Here is a 23,595-nt window from a genome sequence, read left to right as displayed (position 1 = left end):
TGGACTGGGGAGTTGTGCCAGACTTTGATCTAACTGTAAAATTAAAGGAAACCAGAAGTTGGTGGAAAACTGGACAGCTGATCTGTGTCAGGAAGTGAGGGAATAAGGGTTGCAAGCCCAGTCGAAGGCAACTCCTCTAAAACCACATGCACAGACAACTACTTTAAGTTTATGGAGTGGAGACCCCTTTCAACAATTTCTTATACTTGCTAAAGCTTCTCTTGGGGAGAAAAAAAAATCCTTAAGGTGAAAAACCCACCTGGTCTTCTTCGCCACCTCCCTCTTCATCATAGTAATAGACATTATCCCGGGTGTCATCTTCTGGGGGTAGCAAAGGCTCTTTCACCACATGTCTTCTCCGTACAAACAGGAGGAGCAACAGCAGCAGGACTACGGGATGGAGACGAACATAAGTTTAGATGCTTTAGGGGAAGGCTAAATACATGCAAGTCAGCCAGACCACCCAGAGGACAAGTACACTAACTTCCCATCCCACCCCCCCCACCGAGGCTACTTCTGTACTATCTGTGTCATTAAAAATGCTCCTTCAGAGGAATTTAGCACACCCTCTAGACTATAAGCTTCTTGTGGGCAAGGAACACGTCTACAAACTCTGCTGTACTTTCCAAGTGCCTGCTGTAATGCTCTGCACACAGGAAGTACTCAATAAATAACATTGATTGCTACTGCCTCCAGAAGGTAGCTCAGCTTTCCTTATTAAAAAATCAAACAAATAAGAATCACGGGAGAGGAAACCATCAAATTCCCACCAGTCATTCCCCTGCCACCGATAAACAGCTAAAACAAATTGTTGGTCTGAGGGTCTTAGTTAAACAGAAGGGTAGACGACTTCCCTTATATCCAACCCTGACACATGTTAAAGGACATCAAACCAATTCTGCTTGCCTTGAAAAAGGAAAATTCTACCAAGTGCAAAATATGGTGTCCTGCACTCCATCGACAAGCCACAGTTATAGGAAAATTGCCATAGTCCAAAATATAAATGATTTACTAAGGATGTATGCATTACTACCATTAGATTGTAATAATTATGGTACTAGCTAAGCACTTACTACGTGTCAAGCACTGTACTAAGCTCTGGGGTGAGCAGAAGACTCTGACTGTGACAGTGTTCTAGACTGTGAGCCCGCTGTTGGGTAAGGACCGTCTCTCTATGTTGCCAACTTGTACTTCCCAAGCGCTTAGTACAGTGCTCTGCACACAGTAAGCGCTCAATAAATACAATTGAATGAATGAATGAGTGAATAAACCAGGTTGAACACAGTTCATGCCCCACATGGAACTCACAGTAAGCAAGGATCACAGCTTCTACAGCTTTGTACTCTTCTAAATGCCAAGCACAGAGCTCTACACACAGTAAGTGTTCGATATTACCGATGGATTTTCTTCTAATTACCCCAGTCAGCTACACAATATGATTAAGAATTATGCGTGTACCAACAAAACAAAAACTAGACCCTAAGAAAAAAGGGGCCCTTTTTTGCTCCAGCTTCTTCGAAGCCATCGCTTTACCTGCCCAGTGAGAGCCACAGAGGCAAAATGAGTTCCTGGTTCATAAATTTATAGACTTTAGAAATGGAAGGGCAAGACTAACAGCATGACTAGGAACCAAAGCAAACATGCTGATCACACTTACTAAGCAAGGCGAGGATTCCTCCGAGAATTCCCAGGATGGCTGGTACCCCCATACCGCTGGCAGCGATTGGCCCAATCCTTTTACAGTTTGTGACTATCCCTTCACAATCACACACATAGACCTCCAAAGTGGTGACTTGGTCCTTGTTCTGGTTGTCTGTCAGCTTGAGGTTTATCTTGTACTCCCCCACCTCGAGCATCTTTTTTGGTAATAAGGTCAGTTCGTCTCTTTCTGCAGGAAAGAGCAAGCACAATTCAGGGAATGGAAGGCTTTGTTCTAGAGTAAAATCTGCAGGAAATGAAGTAGACTTTAGAAACGCATATCACGAAGCATTACGGCTAAATTGGAGGGAAAGGCATTTGCCTAAGAATCCCAGGATTCCTTTGTGGCTTAGGTACTCACCCAAACACTGGATACACAGCGTGAGAGAAAGCAACAGGGGTAAAACTGAAAGGAGTCTCACGAAATGTAGTAGGGTAGTAATAATAATAATTGTGGTATTTATTAAACACTTACTATGTTCCAGGCACTGTACTAAGCGCTGGGGTGGACACAAGCAAATCAGTTTGGACACAGTCCCTGTCCCGCATGAGGCTCACATTCTTAATCCCCATTTTAATGATGAGGTCACTGAGGCACAGAGAAGTTTCTTGTATTCAGAGAAGACTTGCCCATGGCCACCAAGTAGACAAGTGGCGGAGTCAGGATTAGAACCCATGACCTTCTGACTCGCAGGCCCGTGCTCTATCCAACAGGCCGATTAATGAAATATTCTGCGGGGAAAATGTATTAACATGTGTTAAGCGCCAACACAGAACAATGCATGGTATTTTAGGTTCTCTGCAGCATAGCTATTTCACATTACTCCTACATTCTTTGGAAGGATGAGCCATTCAACCCCCAGAACCAAATGTAGAGTTCCAGCCCTCCCGTGTGCCCAGCCTCTGTCACTCAGACACCTACTTTCCTCATTCATTTCCAAAGTCCAGTTAACACCAGCTCCGTGTGTAAGTTCTGCCTGGAAGGGATAGGTATTTGGAGGAAGATCCTTATCAACGATGCGAATAGTGTGGGGCTGATAGTCCCGCTGACAGAAGTCCATCTTTCGAGGGTCCGGTATTGGCCCATTATCGTTCACATCCAAGAGGGTCAGGAGAAGGGTTCCTGTACCGGTGGCTGCAGGGTTACCTATGCGAAGAAACAGACAGCCTTAGTTTGAAGAAAGAAAAGAATAAACCCCACTTTTCCCTCTGAGTGATTCGACCATATTTTCCATCGGCCTGGATACGATTAGCGTTTATGGAACTTTAAAGATCACGGACCACGTTGATCCAAGTTTTTCTCTCGCCGGATTGAGACTTGAAACCTGCGTCTTCCTCAACTGTAGTCGTTGGAAGGTTAAGGCTTTGGCTAAAGTTCCACACTGGGGAGATTCTGGTGGTTCTAGGACAGTTTGAATGGTACAAGGGATTCTCAACTGTCTTCTCGAGTCATGGGCCATTACTATTTTGTGGAGTTAAAACTGCAACCACCATTTCTAGATGGCTAGGTTCTTAGACCGGACTTGAAACTCGAGGGGATTCTGAAGGCAGAACCAGAGAACCTGATGGAACATCTGCTTTCAATAAAAGAGCTCCAGGTTTGTGTTTACAGTGTGACACATCCCCTAGTAAGGATTAGACCAGCTCAGAAAACTAAGCTGAATGTCGAGAAAATACGGCATAAAGTTAGGAAGAGCATGAGCTGAGTAGCTTATTTTCACTAGGAGGAGTAAAAGGAAAAGACAAGGACAGAGACAATGAAAACAAAGACAAAAATTGTCTACCATTATCAACAGCCACGATAAGGGCAGTGTATGTGTTGTTCTTCACATATTCAATATTCTCTCTATCCATATTAGCCCGAGGGGAAATAAGCCCAGTTTCCGGGTTGATTTCCAGCCATTTAGCGTCATCCCTCCAAATGCGATACCTGGAGGGTACAATAGTTAGAATTGGGAAAGTGAACAGAACATTGTGGTTAATGGTCATTCTCGGTACTTAATTTGAGAACTCACAGCTTCCTCAATGAGTTCTTGCTAAAGTCTCATATCTGATTGGAGAATTCACTAACCAAAATGCAGCAAGTTTATTTTGAGAACACTTATCTCCAATTACCTACTTGGGAAAGGAGGTGGGACTCCAAAAACCAATAGAAATAAGCCAGGAAAGTACAACTAGTTTCCTTTTGGCAATTTTAGAGGACCAAACAGATGGAATTAGAAAACAAATACTGTTCTGGGTAAGTGCTTCCAGATAGAGAAATACTGCAAATTTAGAGCATATGAAAAAATTCCTTAATGCAGTTTTGCTCTCCAACACCTGTGCTTTGCAAGACCAGCTATTAAGCCCCGTGGACCACCTATCAATTGTGTTTACTGAGCACTTTGTGAGCAGAGCACTGTATTAAGCACTTGGGAAAGTACAATGCAATAGCATTGTTAAGACACGTTCCCTGCTCACAAAGAACTTACAGTCTAGAAGGAGAAGCAGGTGTAAAAATAAACTACGGATGTGTGCATAACTGCCGTGGGACTGAATATGGGGTGAATATACGGAACAAATTCAAGTGCTAGGGCAAAACAGAAGGGAGAAGGATTAGGGGAAATGAGAGCTTAGCCAGGAAAGTCCTCTTGAAGGAGATGTGATGTACTACTTTTTAAAATACTGAAACAGTATTTACACAGGTGTTCAAAAGCTAGCACCTTTTAATAGTGGCTAGAATACTACTTGGAATGTATCCTTTTCTTCCAAGCAGCTTCAAATCTTTTACAGATTATCTTCATTAATCGATTTACTCTATTATGTATGTCTTCTGTATCTGAAACACACAGGTTTCTCCATTTTGCAAATCTCAGGAAGTCACTTAACATCTTTGTCTCATAGATGACAGGAAATCCTGAACTCAAATTAAAGTCTGCTGCCTCCCAGTGCGTTTTCCTCTAAACCACACTGGGGAAATTATTTTTAGACTTAACACCAGGGCCCAAGGAGGAAGGGAAAAAAGGGGAAAGGGGGAAAGTTTAGCTACTGTGGTGTGTGTGCTCATGTACCCAGCCTTAATCTTAACTCTTACGTTATCTTCTGTTGGAGAAACTTGTCTGGATCCTGAGCCTCATAGGTAGTAATCTCTTGCCCGACAGCAAAGTCTTCTGGCACTTCCACTTTCTTGACTGGTGGCACAAAGACAGGAGCTTCGTTCACATCCATTACATCCACAGTGACAGTTGTTGTGGAGTTTTGGAGGACAATTGCATATGGCTCTTGGTTCACTACAGTTACTTGGAGTGTGTACTGATTTTTGGTTTCGAAGTCCAAGCCCTGAAAAGTGAAGATTTTTGTTTTGTACTTTTACACTTTACAGTTGAACCGTGACTTTAACATCAGAAGTAGAGCAAAGCAGGTCACTCCCTGTTCATAAGCCATCTCACAAAACCCAGTCTCAATTTATGTTTGCTTCTGAACCACATCTAAAGAAGTTTTTTTTCCAGTTGTAGAGACCGCTTCAAGTTAAAGTTATGTCTTACCCAATTACTCATTGTATTGACATTTCTGTCCTGAGATGAGATAACCCTTCCTTAAAATATCTTTCCAGTCATCTACATTTTTATGATTATGAAGATTTTAATCTCTCCTTACTATATTTTGTTGGGAACTGAATTGCAAAAATCTTCTAACAACAGATATTCCTAAATTTGGCTACAGTAGCAGCTTTGGCAGACCAAGATCTACCAACCACAGAGCTATTCAGAGACAGAGATAATTTACTCAAAAAACACTGGGTTTGATCTTCTACTACTGGACATCTCTACTTGGGACATCTCTCCGACACCTCAAGCTTAACATGTCCCAATCAGAACTGATCATCTTCCTCAAACCCTGTCCTCCCTCTGTCTTTCCCATCTCTGTAGACAACACTATCCTCCTAGCCTCACAAGTCTGTAACCTTGCATTATCCGCAACACATCTCTCATTCAACCCCCATGCTTAATCTGTCATCAAATCTTGTCATTCTACCTACCCAAATCTACCTACCACCCTTCTGCCTCCATCCAAACTGCTACTACAGTGATCCAAGCACTTATCATATCCCACCTTGGCTATCAGATAAGCCTCCTTGCTGAACTCCCCATCTCTTGCCTTTCCCCATTCCAATCATCAATCGTATTTATTGAGCGCTTACTATGTGCAGAGCCCTGTACTAAGCACTTGGGAAGTACAAATTGGCAACATATAGAGACAGTCCCTACCCAACAGTGGGCTCACAGTCTAAAAGGGGGAGACAGAGAACAAAACCAAACATACTAACAAAATAAAATAAATAGAAAAGATATGTACAAGTAAAATAGAGTAATAAATATGTACAAACATATATACATATATACAGGTGCTGTGGGAAGGGAAGGAGGTAAGATGGGGGGGATGGAGAGGGGGGCGAGGGGGAGAGGAAGGAAGGGGCTCAGTCTGGGAAGGCCTCCTGGAGGAGGTGAGCTCTCAGCAGGGCCTTGAAGGGAGGAAGAGAGCTAGCTTGGCGGATGGGCAGAGGGAGGGCATTCCAGGCCCGGGGGATAACGTGGGCCGGGGGTCGATGGCGGGACAGGCGAGAACGAGGTACGGTGAGGAGATTAGCGGCAGAGGAGCGGAGGGTGCGGGCTGGGCTGGAGAAGGAGAGAAGGGAGGTGAGGTAGGAGGGGGCGAGGGGATGGATGGACAGCCTTGAAGCCCAGGGTGAGGAGTTTCTGCCTGATGCGCAGATTGATTGGTAGCCACTGGAGATTTTTGAGGAGGGGAGTAATATGCCCAGAGCGTTTCTGGACAAAGATAATCCAGGCAGCAGCATGAAGTATGGATTGAAGTGGAGAGAGACACGAGGATGGGAGATCAGAGAGAAGGCTGATGCAGTATGGATTCCAATCCATACTGGACTCTGCTGCCAGCATCATTTTTTCTAAAAAAAAATTTCAGTGCCTGTCTCGCCACCCCTCAAGGACTTTCAGTGGTTGCCCATCGAACAAAAACTCCTTACCATCAGCTTTATGCCATTCAGTCAGCTCATCCGTCCCTACCTTTCCTTGCCGTTCTCCTACTACAATTGAGTCCATGCACTTTACTCCTCTAATTCCAATTTAGTATACCTCTATCTCATCTACCTCATTGCCGACCCCTTGCTTATGTGCCCCTTCTGGCCCAGAGCTCCCTCCCTCTCCATACACGACAGAACACCACTCTCCTTTACCTCCAAAGCCTTATTAAAATCACACCACCTCCAAGAAGCCTTCACCAATTAAGTCTCATTTCTCCTACTCCCTCTTCCTTCTACACTGCCTGTACACTTGAATCTGTACCCTTTTAAGCACTGTGATAATCACCCCACCCTCAGATCCTCGGCACTTACATACATATCCATAATTTATTTCAATGTCTGTCTCCCCGTCTAGACTATAAACTCCTGGTGGGCAGGGCACATATCTATTAACTCTTTTCTGTTGCACTCTCCCAAGAGCTTAGTATAGTGCTCTCTGCGTGGAGTAAGCGCTCAATAAATACCAGTGATTAATTGCCAACTATTCCGTCTACTTAAAACCAAGCTGGCATACTTCTGAAATGTCCAAGGAATTTTAGCCAACTGATTTTAGTCTACTTCCTTCCCTCTGGAACAGCTTCTACCTGGCAAAGTTTTCTTTCCTACTATCTGCAAACCCCAGGAATGGCCACGTTTTGTTAGATGGTTTAGTTCCGTTTCAAACACTGTGAATCATCAACTATAACGTGATGGTGTTAGGTCAGCTTCTTCCTTCCTCTTCTGCGCCTGCAGACCACAAGGGAAAAATCAAATGCTCTAATCCAATGCATCTGAGCTTACCATCACCTTGCTGCAGGAGTGTGAAAAGTTTGTTCTGCCAGTAGTTAAAACCTCCACATACCCCCAATCTCCACACATACCTTGGCAGTTTTTAATATTCCTTCATTGGTTGCTGGGTCAGTGGTGACAACAAAGAAACCCTCTTTATCATTTTCAACAAAGTACACTGCTTTCCATGCTCCGGTATTAGGGACATCAGCATCTGTCACTGTTAGTCTCACAATTTCAGCATTTACTTCATTCTCCCGCACCTGCCCTACATACTGGGAAGCAAAAAGGAGAGTTTAGTCAATTCATTCAATCATATTTATTGAGCGCTTACTGTGTGCAGAGCACTGTACCAAGCACTTGGGCGAGTACACTATAACAAGAGACACATTCCCTGCACACTAGGAGCTTACAGTCTAGAGGATGGTCTTATTGCCGTCCCTGGAGTAAAGAAGAAACATAAAATTGGCCAGGTCCTGTTCTGTTCATTTTATACAGCCGAGCTGGAAAAGGCAACAAGATGATAATACTAATAATAATTTTGGTATTTGTTAAGTGCTTACTATGTGCAAAGCACTGTTCTAAGCGCTGGGGAGGTTACTAGGTGATCAGGTTGTCCCATGTGGGGCTCACAATCTTAACCCCCATTTTACAGATGAGGTAACTGAGGCACAGAGAAGTGAAGTGACTTGCCCAGAGTCACACAGCTGACAAGCGGCGGGGCTGGGATGTGAACCCATGACTTCTGACTCCCAAGCCCGTGCTCTTTCCACCGAGCCACGTTGCTTCTCTAAGCAGAGAAGAGCAGATAAGAAAAATAATAAGAATAGCAGTGATACTAATAATAATGAAATGGCACTCCCTAGCCCTGGGTGCACATACATTTCTCTTCTGAGTGCCTGCCTCTTGAGGGACACTCAACCTGGTAATACTGTCACCATACTCCACCCGCATGATCCACCACTGTCACCTGTGGGTCAAACTGTTGGCACCCACCTAGTCCAGCCTAAGGGAATAATAATAATAATAATAATAATAATAATAATGTTGGTATTTGTTAAGCGCTTACCATGTGCAAAGCACTGTTCTAAGCGCTGGGGGGGAACACAAGGAGATGAGGTTGTCCCATGTGGGGCTCACAGTCTTAATCCCCATTTTACAGATGAGGGAACTGAGGCACAGAGAAGTGAAGTGACTTGCCTAAGGTCACGCAGCAGACATGTGGGGGAGGTGGGATCCCAAGGATCCATTCTCAATCTGATGCATACACCTCTGGCTAGCTCAGCTCCATGAGAAAGCACCCCGATCCCCTCCTTACCCTCTCCCTGACCTGGGTCACTTATTGGACACTCCTGGGAATCCCAGCTGTCAGCCAGAGTAAACCACATCGTCTGGGGCCACCAAGATAAAGCAGGCCTCAGTGCAAGGGTGTCTTTTAGACTGTGAGCCCACTGTTGGGTAGGGACTGTCTCTATATGTTGCCAATTTGTACTTCCCAAGTGCTTAGTACAGTGCTCTGCACATAGTAAGCGCTTGATAAATACGATTGATGATGATGAAAACCACTTGGTCTCAGACCAGTGGAGCTGAGAGGGGAAGAGGCTGAGGGACAAATGGGTCTGTCTCCCAATCTGGACTGTCAGCTCGATGTAGGCAGGGAACGTGTCTGCTATGTTGTATTGTACTCTCCCAAGCGCTTACTACAGTGCTCTGCACATAGTAAGCCTTCAATAAATACCACCGGTTAAATGAGTGGAATGGGGGAAAGAATGAGCGGTTCTTAGACTGTGAGCCCCGCCTGAGTCAGAGATTGTGTCCAACATGATTACCCTGTATAATAAAAATAATAATCTTGTTATTTGTTAATCAATCAATCAATCGTATTTATTGAGCGCTTACTATGTGCAGAGCACTGTACTAAGCGCTTGGGAAGTACAAATTGGCATCACATAGAGACAGTCCCTACCCAACAGTGGGCTCACAGTCTAAAATTGTTAAATGCTTACTGTGTTCCGGGCACTGGACTAAGCGCTGGGGTGGATACAAGCAAATTGGATTGGATACAGTCCCTGTTCCCTGTGGGGCTCACAGTCTCAATCCCCATTTTGCAGATGACGTAACTGAGGCACAGAGAAGTGAGGTGACTTGCCCAAGGTCATGCAGCAGACGAGTGGTTGAACCGGAAATAGGATGCATGACCTTCTGACTCCCAATCCCATGCTCTAAGCACTACGGCATGCTGCTCTGCTATCTACCCCAGTACTTAATACAGAGCTTGGCACACAGTAAGCGTTCCACAAATACCATTCATCACTGGCATTAACAGAAATAAGCAATTCCCCTGTATGAACTCATATTCAGCTGGTTTCAATGGAACAGGACGACAGATGGGACCTCAGTTAACTTCACTGCTCCAAATTCTGCATCGTCGTAAGATTTAGGTGGTGTCAAAACACCTACAGAAACATCAGTTAGGATAATAATAATAATGATGGCATTTATTAAGTGCTTACTATGTGCAAAGCACTGTTCTAAGCACTGGGGAGGTTACAAGGATGTCCCACGGGGGGCTCACAGTCTTAATCCTCATTTTACAGATGAGGGAACTGAAGCACAAAGAGCCCTTATACCAGCTATTACCCTGAAGTGAGCTTCTAAAACAGGAAATTAACTGTCCTAAATAAGTAATCAACTTTGTGTACCAACTTCCCAAATATTCAGCTAGGGAAACAGAGTCTCAAATATCTGATTTAAAAGAGATGGGGTATCTCTGGTTCTACTTTCTGAGCATCTGTGGAACTTCGCCTTCCACGATACAGGAAGTAACCGAGAGTAGTCACGCAGTTACCCTTGAGGAGTCGAAGATAGGTGCGTTATCATTGCTGTCGGTGACACTTATTATTGCTGTGGCCGTTGTACTTAAGCCTTGGCCTTCCATGTCAGCAGCCTGAACAACCAGCGTATACTGCGGGATAGTCTGCAAATCGAGCACACACAAAAATAATGGTAAGTAGCTGACGGTTCTTGAATAGCCTTTTAAATTCCCCCCAAAAATTAGCATTAGTCAGGTAAAGCTCTCAGGTCGGCCACTCTTAGAATAGCCTTTACTGACCTCCTAGTGTATACAGAACAGTGAACTATGTACTTGGGTGAGTTTGTGATAGAGATAGAAGACACACACTCTCTAGCTATGAGATTTTTTTATACACACTCTCTAGCTATGAGATTTTTACAAACTGAAACAGTTACAAAATAATTTCCAGATTAGAGAAAGTGCTTAGATGGTGGACCATGGAATTCAATATGCACAGAAGTGGTATAGACGGTTGTCAGTGCGTAAATGTTGAGGTGATGCAAAATCGCTAAGATGGAAATTGAGAGGATGTGGGCAGAAGAAAAATTAACTGGGGGAAAGTCTCCTGGAGGAAAAGGACTTCAGAAGATTCTGAAGAAGGGTAGAGAGGAGGTCTGAAGGATTTGAAGGTTAGGGGAGATCTAGGCAGGAGAAAGGGTATAAGTCAGGAAGCGAAAGAGTTGAGAACAAGACAGTGAAAAAGTGAGCTTGGGAGCATAGAGTGTGAGATAAACAGCTCTGAGACTATTAAAACTGAGCTCAAACACTGATAGACATGAAACCCACTCTGTTTCGAGCGCTGAAACCTTAGTAAAGCAGCTCAGGACGGCACAACCTCTGGACCCTTCTCTCCAATCCAGGTTATGCTATCTAGGAGTGTCGGAGAGGGAGGGGGTTGCACACAGTCCCTGGACTAGGTGCAACTGCCCCAGAAAGTCTTTTCAGTGAGCGTGCAACATCGTCTCACCCTCTGCACACTAACCTCTCTGTCCAGCCCTGAGGTGAGCAAACTGATCACGCCGGTAGCTGGGTTAATGGTGAATAGGTTATCCTGTTTGGGCTCCTGGCTGAGGATAGCGTAACCAAGCATCGCATTGTAAGTGTTCGGATCATCCTTATCTGTGGCGGTGACTTGCATCACGGAGGTTCCTTAAGAAAGTTGAAAGAGAGAAGGTGTTAGGTGCAGTCTGCCTTCAGAGACTGGTGGGGGAAAACAGAGGGGTATCCATATAACCATTTCGGAAGGCTTTCATTTCCCCCCACAGCACATAATAGTAATTGTGGTATTTGTTATGCACTTACTATATGCTGCACTGTACTAAGCGCTGAATTAGATACAAGATAATCAGGTCCCACATGGGGACCATAGTCGGAGGAGGGAGAACATGTATTACATCCCCATTGGGCCGATAAGGGACCTGAGGCACAGAGAAGTTAAGTGACTTGCCCAAGGTCATGCAACAGACAAGTAGGGGAGGCAGGATTGGAACCCACGCCCATGCTCTTTCCACTAGGCCACGCTGTATCTTTAAACTCTTTTGCTTCTCCCTACCTATGTTAGTGTCTGCCCCACTAGATCTACAAACTTTTAGAAGCCGGGGATCATGTCTATTAAATTCTGTACTCTCCAAGTGCTTAGTGCAATGCTCATGCCCAGAGTTAACACTCAATAAATGCCATTGATTGACTGCACTGAGAAATGGAGGGGGGAGCAGAGGGGCTATTGACAGGACCGCTTCTGAGGTCTTTGGTTTCCCAAACTGTGCAGATCCTGGCCTTGTCCTTTCGCGTGGAACTTCCTGAACATGCCCATGACCTTAAATAAACTCCTGAGACACCTGTCTGTCACCTGGGTCCACAGTCTTCTAGACTGTGAGCCCACTGTTGGGTAGGGACTGTCTCTATATGTTGCCAGCTTGTACTTCCCAAGCACTTAGTACAGCGCTCTGCACAGAGTAAGCGCTCAATAAATACGATTGATTGATTGATTACATGAGGAGTTTTATTATCTAAGGGAGCCTTGGCCTTGAATCAAGGAGGATACTTTCTAACCCATCCCACTCAGCAGTTCCAGCCACCTCAACACTGGTCTTTCAGACTTATCTACAGGAGAGACTATCTGTACAGAGGAAGAGATAACTCCAGGGTTCCAGGGATTATGTGCCAACCCCAAACAACTTGCTTCATGTAGAGAAGCAGCCTGGCGTAGTGGATAGCGCACAGGGCTGGAAGTCAGAAGGTCGTGGGTTCTAATCCCAGCTCCGCCACTTGTCTGCTGGGTGACCTTGGGCAGGTCACTTAACTTCTCTGTGCGTCAGTGACCTCATCTGTAAAAGGGGGTTTGAGACTGTGAGCACCGTGTGGGACAGACACTTTGTCCACCCGATCTGTTTGTACCCACCCCAGCACTTAGTACAGTGCCTTGCACCGTGGTAAGCCCTTAACAAGTACCGTAATTATTATTAAATATTATTATTAGGTTAAAAATCTGCCGCAGGCATGAGGTTTAACGGGCACATTCTAATACCTGGAGGGGATCCTTCGACTACTGAACCCTCGAAGATCTGCTGGGTGAACTCAGGCCTGTTGTCATTCTGATCAGTCACGGTGATCACAATCTCCATAGGTTCTTCCACGGAATCCCCATTAGAAGTCACTGCATAGGAATAAAGCTGTAAAGCAAGCAGGGAGTCACACACGGTCTGACTGGATGAGGTACGGTAAAAGAAAGAACAGATCCTGGCTAAGGTTTCCCATTACCAGCCCACATCCCCAGAGCCATTAGACAATCTTTCCACTCCCCATATTTTTTTTTACCACTATTTCCCGTTAAATTGGGACTCCTGGGGCTGATCAAGGCAGGGTCCACCTACATTGGTCACGTCTTCTCTACGTGAGGTACTATCAGATGCCGGGCCAAAAGCCCGTCAGCAGGGACAGTTCTGCAGTAAATTCTTCTACCTCTTACCTAGTTCAGCCCTGTTCCCAAGCAGTCACAGAAGCAGCGCGGCTCAGTGGAAAGAGCCCGGGCTTTGGAGTTCGAATCCCGGCCCCACCCGGCCCCACCACCGAGGTCTGCTGTGTGACCTCGGGCAAGTCACTTCACTTCTCTGAGCCTCAGTGACCTCATCTGTAAAATGAGGATTAAGACTGTGAGCCCCATTCATTCGTTAGGTAGGGACTGTCTCTATATGTTGCCAACTTGTACTTCCCAAGTGCTTAGTACAGTGCTCTGCACACCATAAGCGCTCAATAAATACGATTGATGATGATTCAGTCGTATTTACTGAGCACTTACTGTGTGCAGAGCACTGTGCTAGGCGCTTGGGAAGTACAGGTCGGCAACACGTGGAGATGGTCCCTACTCAACAGTGGGCACACAGCCCCATGTGGGACAACCTGATCACCTTGTATCCCCCCAATGCTTAGAACAGTGCTTTGCACATACTAAGCACTTAACAAATGCCATCATTATTATTATTTATGTATATAGACTGTGAGCCCCATGTGGGACAACCTGATCACCTTGTATCCCCCCTGTGCTTAGAACAGTGCTTTGCACATAGTAAGTGCTTAACAAATGCCATTATTATTATTATTATTATTATTATTAACTCCTGGTGGCTAAAACCATTTGTCCTGTGGGAAGTTAATTTTTTTAAAAGTACATTTAACCATAAGGCAACAGAGCTGTGCATTCAACCGAAATGTATTACTAATTTCTGTCCCAAAAAATCAATTTATGGTAATAATAATTATGCTACTTGTTAAGCACTTACCATGTGCCAAGCACTGTTCTAAGCACTGGGATAAATACAAGTTAATCAGGGTGGACGCAGTCCCAGTTGCACAAAGGGCTCACAGTCTTAATCTCCATTTTACAGATGAGGTAAATGAGGCCCAGAAGTAAAGTGACTTGCCCAAGATCACATAGCAGACAAGTGGCAGAGGCAGGATTAGAACCCATGACCTTCCGACTCCCATGCCCGTGCTCTATCCACTACGCCATGCGGCTTCTGGTATTTACTAAGCGCTTACTGCATGCAGAACGCTGTACAGCATGTTTGGGAGAGTACAATTCAATGGAGCTGGTTGTCCAAAATAAATATCCCTTTAATGGCACTAAAAGCCAGTGCTGCCAAAGCACAACAAAAGCTTCAGTTGAAAGTTTGAGGGAAGAGATCTCGCAGATGGGCCACATTTGGGAAGCAGAAGTGATGCAGAGGTAAGAACTCAAACCCAGAACTCAGAGGTTGGCCTTTCGGTTAAAAGGAGAAGCAGCAGTTTTAAGAAGCAGGAGTGTGAACAAACTGCAGTTTACAACAGTGATTTCTATACTTAGTCACCGTCTCAAGTTCATTAAACCAAATGGGGAAAATCTGCATAAAATATTGCAAACTCTGGAGTAAACCTGGCATTAAGAAAGCATAATAGGGCAACACTATGCACAATGATGCCGTCCAGAACCCTGAGTTGTTTCCCCTTATTAACAGCCTAGAGATGTTGGGATAATCTCTTCCCAGCTCCAATTAGTGACTAAATCCTGACATTCTATTACGGGCTGATATAATGAAGAGACTACTGTGCATTCCTGAGCCTGCAGATCCCTCCAGAATGACTCACCGTGTATTTCGGAATTTTTTCTCTGTCCAGCGGTTCTGTCACTTTCAGCCACCCAGTTTCTCTTTCAATAGTGAAGACCCCTTCGGGAGGCTTATCTGCTCCTTGGCCGGTGATGCTGTAGTAAACCTTGGTTTCCTTGTCTCTGTTGGATTTGATCTAAAGACAAAAAAAGTCAAATCAGCAAGAAAGGAATGGAGAGACAGGAGTGAGGAAGAGGGTGCAGAACAAAGGGGCTATTGAGCCCTGGCTTCACATTTCTTATTCTTCCGAATCAACTCTAACCCACAAACCAATCATTGCTTTCCCACTATATTTAATACCTGGATTGTCCCACACCAAAGCAGGAGAATGTTCCTGTCGTACCTGAACCAGATTTTTAGGGAACGGTCCCTTCTCATTCTCGGGGCAGTTGATGGGAGGGATAACCCAGTCCCTCTTCTGTCTCTTCAGACCAGAGTGGGATTCAGGGAACAGCAGCACTTCCGAATGTTCTCCAGGAGAAGACTCCTAAGGGACAGAAATTGAGAAGCAAAAGATGATTCAGGATTTACAAAAGAGGCCTTATACCAACCTTGTTTAATAATCTAAGATCCTCCAACCTTCAGATTCCTGCACAGTTAGAGAAGCAGCGTGGCTAAGTGGAAAGAGCCCGGGCTTGGGAGTCAGAGGTCATGGGTTCTAATCCTGGCTCTGCCATTTGTCAGCTGTGTGACTTTGGGCAAGTCACTTCACTTCTCTGTGCCTCAGTGACCTCATCTGGAAAATGGGGATTACGACTGTGAGCCCCACATGGGACAACCTGGTCACCTGTATCCTCCACAGCGCTTAGAACAGTGCTTTGCACATAGTAAGCACTTAATAAATGCCATCATTATTATTAATTAGCACAGTTCTGTCATATACACCACTGCTTTGGGTGATGTCTAAGTATATTTCAATCAAAAACTTCCCATTTCGTTTTACAGCTCTGAATTCCATTCTTTCTTCCCTCACAATGTGACAGGTTCCCCCAAACCCTCTAAATGCCCTCTGCCTACAAGGAAACAAAATCTGAAAAATTCAAGCAACTTCTCCAGAAGTATCTCTTGATTTAATCAGTCATGGTAGTCAGCAGAGAATTAGGAATGGAAGAGTGTCTTGGAACTGTGTGAATGATGGCATTTCACAATAACAGTAATAAAAAACTCACCAAATAAACATACCGGTGTCAGATAAGCTACCACTAACTAGGAAACTTGAGCTATCGGCCTTACGTAAAGGACTTCAATTTAGATTTCATCAGAAAGAGTGACTGAGAATAAAATAACTTTGTATGTGGTTTTAGTATTGATTAGCTTCACACCATTACAGGTCCAAGTGCAATAGTGCAAGAGAGGATGGAAGGAAAGTAGAAATTATTTCAGAACCTCTTGGCGTCATTAGTAAGCAAATGATTCTTTAACTGAATACAAATGATTTAACAGGACTAGAGAGTAAAGGCTCCTAGAATAATTTCTATTCTCACCATTATATGTGCACCGACATACAGTCATTCTCAAAGTGACATTACAGATTGGGAAGAGTTGTGTGTATGCTCTGCATTCAGTAAGTGCTCAAAAACACCACTGATAGACTGTATGAGAGTGTGGAGATGGGAGGGAGTGGGGAGGAGAGAGGGATTAATCATCTGCCAACCGAGATGGAAAAATGGAGAAAGCACAGCAAGAGTTAAGATGCATGGTACTGCCACGCCAACCGTACTTTCTGCCTCTCCCTCGCCACCATCCCTGAAGAAAGAAAATAAAAATCCACCAGGAGGTATTAAAATCTCAGCATCTTGGATTTTCCAGGTGACGGAGGCAGCCAAGGATTCACTTCCACAGAACAAAGGGAGGGATACAGCCAGATTATTCCTAGAAAGGAAAATGCTACTTTCCCCTCATAATCTCCTCTTTTATATGAAGCGGGACTAATCCCGCACTTCTTACTATGTGCTAAGCATTCTGTTAAATGCTGGGGGAGATAGTTCAAATCAAAGATAGTTCCTGTCCCACAGTCTAAGAGGTAGGGAGAGTGTGTATTTTGTCCCCATTTTATAAATGAAGAAAATGAGGCACAGAGAGGTTTAATGACACAAAGCAGAGATGGGCCTAGAATACAGGTCTCCTGACTCAGTCCCATGTTCTTCCCATCAGGCTACACTGCCTCCCTCTTCACCCAACATTCCTCCCCACTAAAGAACTAGTTAATTGGCACCATACCTGTGTGCAAAGTAGAGGACAAAGAAATGACCGGTTCTCGGTGAGTTAATTTCCCTCTAGCACAGAGAAAGCCATTATAATAATGTGGCCTGGTGGGAAACAGCATGATCTAGTGAGAAGACCACAGGCCTACAAGTCAGAGAACCTGGGTTCTAATCCCCGCTCCACCAGTTACCCGCTGTGGGTGCCTTGGGCAAGTCGCAACATCTCAATGACTCAGTTTCCTCACCCGTAAAACGGGAAATACCTGTTCTCCCTCCTTCTTCGACTGCTGACCCAATAAGGGGCAGAGACCATGTCCAACCTGATCATCTCATACCAACTCCAGCGATTAGTACAGTGCTTGGCACATAGCAAGCGCTTAACAAATAGCATTAAGAAAAAAAAAACCAAGAAAGAATTAATTAGGAGTGACTACATTTTCCAACCATTAATAAGCAGTAGGCAAATATACCTGGTGGTGATGGCCTTGTGCTGCTCTTTTCAGGGTAACTTTGGTAGAGAGCTTGTTGCCAGCGGCATCCCAAGCATGGATGTTGAAACTCATTTCTAAATTACGAAGCCATACGGGACGCTTGACGGCAACCACTCCATTGGTTGCCACTTTGAATCGTGTGTCTTCAGAAAAGTAAGCTGTTCTCTTCCTTCCGGAGCAGCCATCAAAACTCACTAAAGAGCAAAACATGCACTGATTAGAACAGCTGAGATAACAAATGGAGTCATTCTCATTCAGAATTATTTGAGGAGAACCTACCTCAAAAACCCACCAAGGTCCCAAACCCAGAACCTGAAGTTGTTTTAATTAAATCCAAAATATAAACATATAGATTCCAGGTCACAATCCAATAGAATACAGAATTTCATTTCATTCTACAAAGGGTCCTGTCAATGAGCAGTCTTAAAAAAAAGGCAAAAAAAACCCTTCTCCAACATGGCTTCAAATAAGATCAGAAAGAGCCATCAACCCAATCCCTTTGACTCATAATAAAAGCTAAGTGCTCGGAAAATGTAAACCTCATCTGCTTGGACAATTCTGTCAACTAGCCAAGACACCACACTGCATGATCATATCTATGGCACTTACTAAGGACCAGGGTGCTATGCACTATACTAAGCACTTGGGAGAGTACAACATAAGCATGACACCTGATTGCTGCCCTCTGAGAGTTTACAATCCAGAAAGTGTTTAGAAACAGTGAAAGCAGGAAGATAGGGCAGGAAAGTACAAATGTATTGGGATGAAAATAGCTGAATAATTGAAAATACAAATAAAATATACACAGGTATAAGTGCTGAGGAAAGAAAGGAAATGTAATTGCTAAGAGTGGTGCTTTTCTCCTTGTTTTGCTTGGTGGCTTTTTTTTTTAGAAGAGATGGAGGGAGAATGCTGGCTAATAATTAGTTCTATATTGAATTCCATATTTAAAAACCTACTTATGTTCACGCTAAAGTGCTTAACATTCTTTATTAGTAACCCTCTTCAGGATGAAGAACTATCAAGTGGCAATAGATTCTGAAGCCTCAGACAGCTTAAGGCTGGGGCAGTCAGCTTAGAATCAATCCATAAATTGTATTTATTGAGCACTTACTATTTGCAGAGCACTGTACTAAACACTTGGGAGTGTACAAAACATCAGAATTAGTAGATATGTTCCCTGCCAATAAAGAGCTTACAATCTAGAGGGGGCACTCACACTTCAGGCTTCTCTTCCCAAGGTTCAACAACTGCAATTTCTTTTTCCATTTAATAATTTTTGTCACTTATCCATGTGACCATTCTTCACATTTTAAAGTGAAATGATTTAAACAAACATAAAGATACGTAACTGAGTGCTAGGGTGACAGGGCCAAGGAAGGTGGGAATTGGAGGCCTTTCCCAACTAAGCCTTCATTTCCTCTTCTCCCACTCTCAGGTCACCCTCGAACTTGGATTTGCATCTTTTATTCACCCCTCCCTCAACTCCACAGCACTTATGTATCCACAATTTATTTATATTAATGCCTGTATCCCTGTCTAAACTGTAAGCTCATTGTGGACAGGGATATGTCTGCCAACTCTGTTACAGTGTACTCTCCCGAGAGCTCAGTACAGTGCTCTGCACACAGTAAGCACTCAATAAATACTAATGATTGATTGATAGAACTGGGGAACGTCTCCTGGAGGAGGTGATCTTTTTGATGGTGAGAAGGGCTATGATTTGATAGATTTGAGAAGGGAGAGACTCCAGAAGGGGTCTAAGGTGGGAGACTTACAGTGAGGAATACATAGCTAACTTGAAAAGAACCAAGAGTGCAAGCTGAGGTGTAGTTAGGAGAAGAGAGGGAGAAGCAAAGGAGGCCACGCTAGGTGATGGAAAGCCTTAAATCCAATTGTTAGAAGTCTTTGTTCAATGCAGAGGGGAATGGGAAGCCAGTGGAGATTTCTGAGGTGGCGTTTTAAGTAGATAACGATGAATCATGGGGTGATGCATTCTGAATAATGTTTTACGGAGATGATTTGAGCCTCTACAAAGGGGCTTAAGGCACAAAGGAGGCTGTTGTACTAATTCAGCTGGCAAGTGATGAGGGCTTGTCCTGTGGTGGTGGCAAAGGAGGAGAGAGGGGGTGGATGTATGAAATAGTACAGAAGAACCAGCAGGACTTAAAGAAAAACTGAAAATAAGTGATGAGAGGAGTCAATTTGACACAAAAGCTATGGGTTTAGGGGAAGGGAGTATGGTGGTGTTTACAACAGTGATGGTAAAGTTAGGAGGAGAAGACGGTTTAGGAGGAAGAAGGGAAGTTCAGTTATTGACATATTGAATTTAAAGTGACTGTGGATCATTCAGATGGAGAGGTATTGGAGATGTGAGATTGTAAAACCGATGAGAGATCAGGGCTGACAAAGGTTAATTTGGATGTAGATTGGGGGCATGTATTGGATACTATGTTGAGAACTTGTGTTTCATACAGTTAGAACATTCTGTAACTCTGCTGCTTTTTTAATCATACTTCTGAATCGACCAGCGTATAGTTAATTATGACCTTCAAGGCTTTCTCCTTTGCCAGTGTCTTCAGCTACTCTTTCTCCATTCTGTACCTGTGTTTTATTTTTGGTCCCTAAGGAAACTACCCTGCCCCATAGAATGTCAGATTAGTGAAATTGCGGTTGGGTACATTTTAAATAGGGCCATCTCAATTTATTCCACTGAGGGCACTCTCTTTGACCCCCTTGGGGTTAACTCCCATTCTTCTTCCTTCCTTAAGGTCAGAAAAAGATGGAGATAGTTCTTCCTCTGACAACAACGTAAATTCAAACCAGGGGTACGGTCTTTGTTTCCAACTCCTCTGTAAATCAGGTTTCTCCCACTTGGTGTCACCATAGCAAAACCCAAAGAAACTAAAAGTCTATCTCTGTTGGAGGTGTCCAGTCAGTCAGGGGCATTTTAGAAATTCTTACTTTGGATATTTATTCCCAAACCCGTGAAAAGGGTAGGACCTACTCTCTGGAGAAATGCATCGCCTGATCCTTTTAATTTAACAGTATCAAAATATTTTATGCTGAATCCTTGCTATGTGTATGACAGCCTTCTAGACTGTGAGCCCCCAGTTGGGTAGGGACCGTCTCTATATATTGCCAACTTGTACTTCCCAAGCGCTTAGTACAGTGCTCTGCACACAGTAATTGCTCAATAAATACGACTGAATGAATGAATGACAGGCCACTTCTGGCAAGCACAATGTGCTGGCAGCACACGCAAAGCAATCCTCCATTCCCAAAATATCAGCCCTCAGTTGGCTGACCGCTAACTAAAGCCTATATCGATAGCATCACATCGATAGTATGATTCCCTAACCCTCCTTGACGTGTCCACCCGTTAACAAGGCTACAAGCCCGTTGTTGGGTAGGGACCACCTCTATATATTGCTCACTTGTACTTCCCAAGCGCTTAGTACAGTGCTCTGCACACAGTAAGCGCTCAATAAATACGATTGAATGAATTAATGAAGTAGAGAGTTACCCCAAGTACCCGAGAACAAGAGTAGCCACAACAAAATCTGAAATTGTAATTGTTATAATCTGGAATGGCGAAGTATTTTAGGAATTTATCCCACCCTTGGGCAGAATTCCAAGGAGATGGGGATGGGACTTGAGACACACCAAACAGCATCTGAGGTTTTCTCCTAACCCCCATCTAACCAAAGAAAAACAGTACTTCCAGAAAACAGTACTTCCAGCTATTCCATCTTTCCCTTCCAGAAGCAGTAGATAAGAAGAAACAGGTGAGGGGAAGAAGAGGAAGAAAGAATGGGAGCAAGGACACTGCAGATTAGCGAGTCCTTGATTCTGTAATTAGAAAACAGCAGGAAAAACTTGAAAACTTTACAAAGGACTTCTTTCAGAGTGATTAACAGAACCTGAAACGTACTTCTATTAAAATGTACTTCTATAAATCTCCTTATATATAATGGAACATTACCTTTTCCTGCTCTGCCCTCAATCCTACAGAGTAAGTGGCAAGCAGACTCAGCAGGAATTTCTAGCTAGTGCCCTTCCCTGCCAAGCTGATCCTTTGTGCTGATGCCTCTGAAGATGAATGAGAAGTAGCTATGACACTCCCACGCTGACCCACCCTGCCCTCAGGGCAGGAGAGCTCCAGAAAACCCCAGTTAACCCAACAAAGGGAAGATCAGAGCTTTTTAAGCAAAACTCGGATTCTCTTTTTCACTAGTAGTAGTCCTTCTCCAGAACCGCTAGCTGTAAGCTAGACTGTAAGCTTGTTGTGGGCAGGGAATCTATCTAGTCTCTCCCAATGTATTGCACTCTCACAAGTGTTAAAATGGTGCTCTGCACAGTAAGCATTCAATAAATACGATCGACTGGCTACTAGCTAAATCGAAGGAGAAGACTGATGTTCTAAGACCTGAATGCCATCCTACTCTACCCCAAGTTGCTAAGTGACAGGGGCAAATGAGATCACTTCACTGTTTCAGTGTACCTCATCTATAAAATGGGAGTTCCACTATTTTCCCACTGTAAACATTTATTATATCATATTTAAACATCAAGATATTCCTATACAATCCCAAATATACACAGTAAGTACTCAATCAATACCACTGATTGATGATTTTTACCAATTTTAAGACCTGAAAGTCAGCCATGGATACCAGAGCATCTTTACTTGGATGTTCCCCCATACCCAAACAGAATTCATCTTTCCACCCAAACTCTGTCCTCCTGTTGACTTTCCCAATTCTGTAGACACCACCACCACCCTCTCTGTCTTGCAGGTCCTAACCATGGCATTATCCTCAACTTCTCTCTCTCATTCAATCCACATATTGAAATCTTTCATCAAATCTTGTTGGTTCTACCTTCACAACTTCTCCAGAATCGGCCCTTTCCTCTCCATTGAAACTGCTATCACACTGATTCACCCACGTATCATATTCCACCTTTGACTACGACATCAGGCTCCTCCCTCATCACCCTGCCTCCTCTCCCTCCTCACTCCAGTCCACCTCACTCTGTTGTCCAAATTATTTTCCAAAAAAATAAAAAATTTCAGCCCGTCTCCCCACTCCTCAACAGCCTCCAATGGTTGCTTATGCACTTCTGCAAACAGAAACTCCTTTCCATTGGCTTTCAAACACTCAGTCAGCTGTGACCATCTTTCCTTACTTCCCTGATCTCTTACAACTAAGCCCTCCCACATTTCATTCCTCTAATGCCAACCTACTCATTATAGCTCCATCTTGTCTATCTTGCTGCTGAGCCCTTGCCCACAACCTCCCTCTGGCCTGGAACTCTCTCCCTCTTCATGTCCAACAAACCTCCTATTCTCCCCCACCTTCAAAGCCACCTTAAATCCCATCTCCTCCAAGAGGCCTTCCCTGACTAAGCCTTAATTTCCCCAACTCGCTCTCCCTTCTGTGTCACCTAAGAACTTGGGTTTGTACTCTTTGCCCACTCAAGATCCATCCCACCCTCATCTTTACAGCACTTACAGACATGCCCTTATATCCTGCTATTACTCCTAGCTGTAATTTATTTCAGTGTGTCTCTTCCTCTAGGCTATAAACTCCCTGTGGACAGGAATTGTGTCTACCAACTGTATTGTGGCATACTGTCCCCCAAGGACTTAGTTCAGTGCCCCAAGGACTTAGTTCAATGCTTAGCACACACGACTGATTGCAAGCAACAGCATCTCAGTAAACTATCATTTCAAGGAGAAAAAACCCTCACAAATAATTAAAAGATTTTGGTAACGTGAGGCGAAACTGCATAGGAGCTTCTAATTCAATGGCTTGACAACATTCTTTCCTTGCCATGCCATTAAGCATAGCCA

The 23,595-nt window shown here is 44.0% G+C and overlaps 1 protein-coding gene across 1 annotated transcript in view; it reads right to left on the bottom strand.

Annotated features, from left to right (window-relative positions):
• The window catches only part of LOC119934252 (cadherin-1-like), a 68,046-nt gene that overhangs the window by 4,974 nt on the left and 39,477 nt on the right, over positions 1-23,595 (bottom strand). Inside the window, exons 3-14 of the mRNA XM_038753685.1 lie at positions 17,718-17,932; positions 15,387-15,530; positions 15,024-15,179; positions 12,928-13,072; positions 11,383-11,549; positions 10,395-10,523; positions 7,639-7,821; positions 4,772-5,016; positions 3,483-3,628; positions 2,621-2,845; positions 1,658-1,888; positions 260-390 (exon numbers count right to left, since the gene is read on the bottom strand). Coding sequence (XP_038609613.1) covers positions 260-390; positions 1,658-1,888; positions 2,621-2,845; positions 3,483-3,628; positions 4,772-5,016; positions 7,639-7,821; positions 10,395-10,523; positions 11,383-11,549; positions 12,928-13,072; positions 15,024-15,179; positions 15,387-15,530; positions 17,718-17,932 — 2,117 coding nt within the window. The remainder of the gene's footprint in view (positions 1-259; positions 391-1,657; positions 1,889-2,620; positions 2,846-3,482; positions 3,629-4,771; positions 5,017-7,638; positions 7,822-10,394; positions 10,524-11,382; positions 11,550-12,927; positions 13,073-15,023; positions 15,180-15,386; positions 15,531-17,717; positions 17,933-23,595) is intronic.

Source organism: Tachyglossus aculeatus, chromosome 11 (genome assembly GCF_015852505.1).
Source record: "Tachyglossus aculeatus isolate mTacAcu1 chromosome 11, mTacAcu1.pri, whole genome shotgun sequence".
NCBI lineage: Eukaryota > Metazoa > Chordata > Mammalia > Monotremata > Tachyglossidae > Tachyglossus > Tachyglossus aculeatus.
The sequence above is the reverse complement of the archived record's forward strand: the minus strand, read 5'-3'. Positions and strand labels throughout refer to the sequence as shown.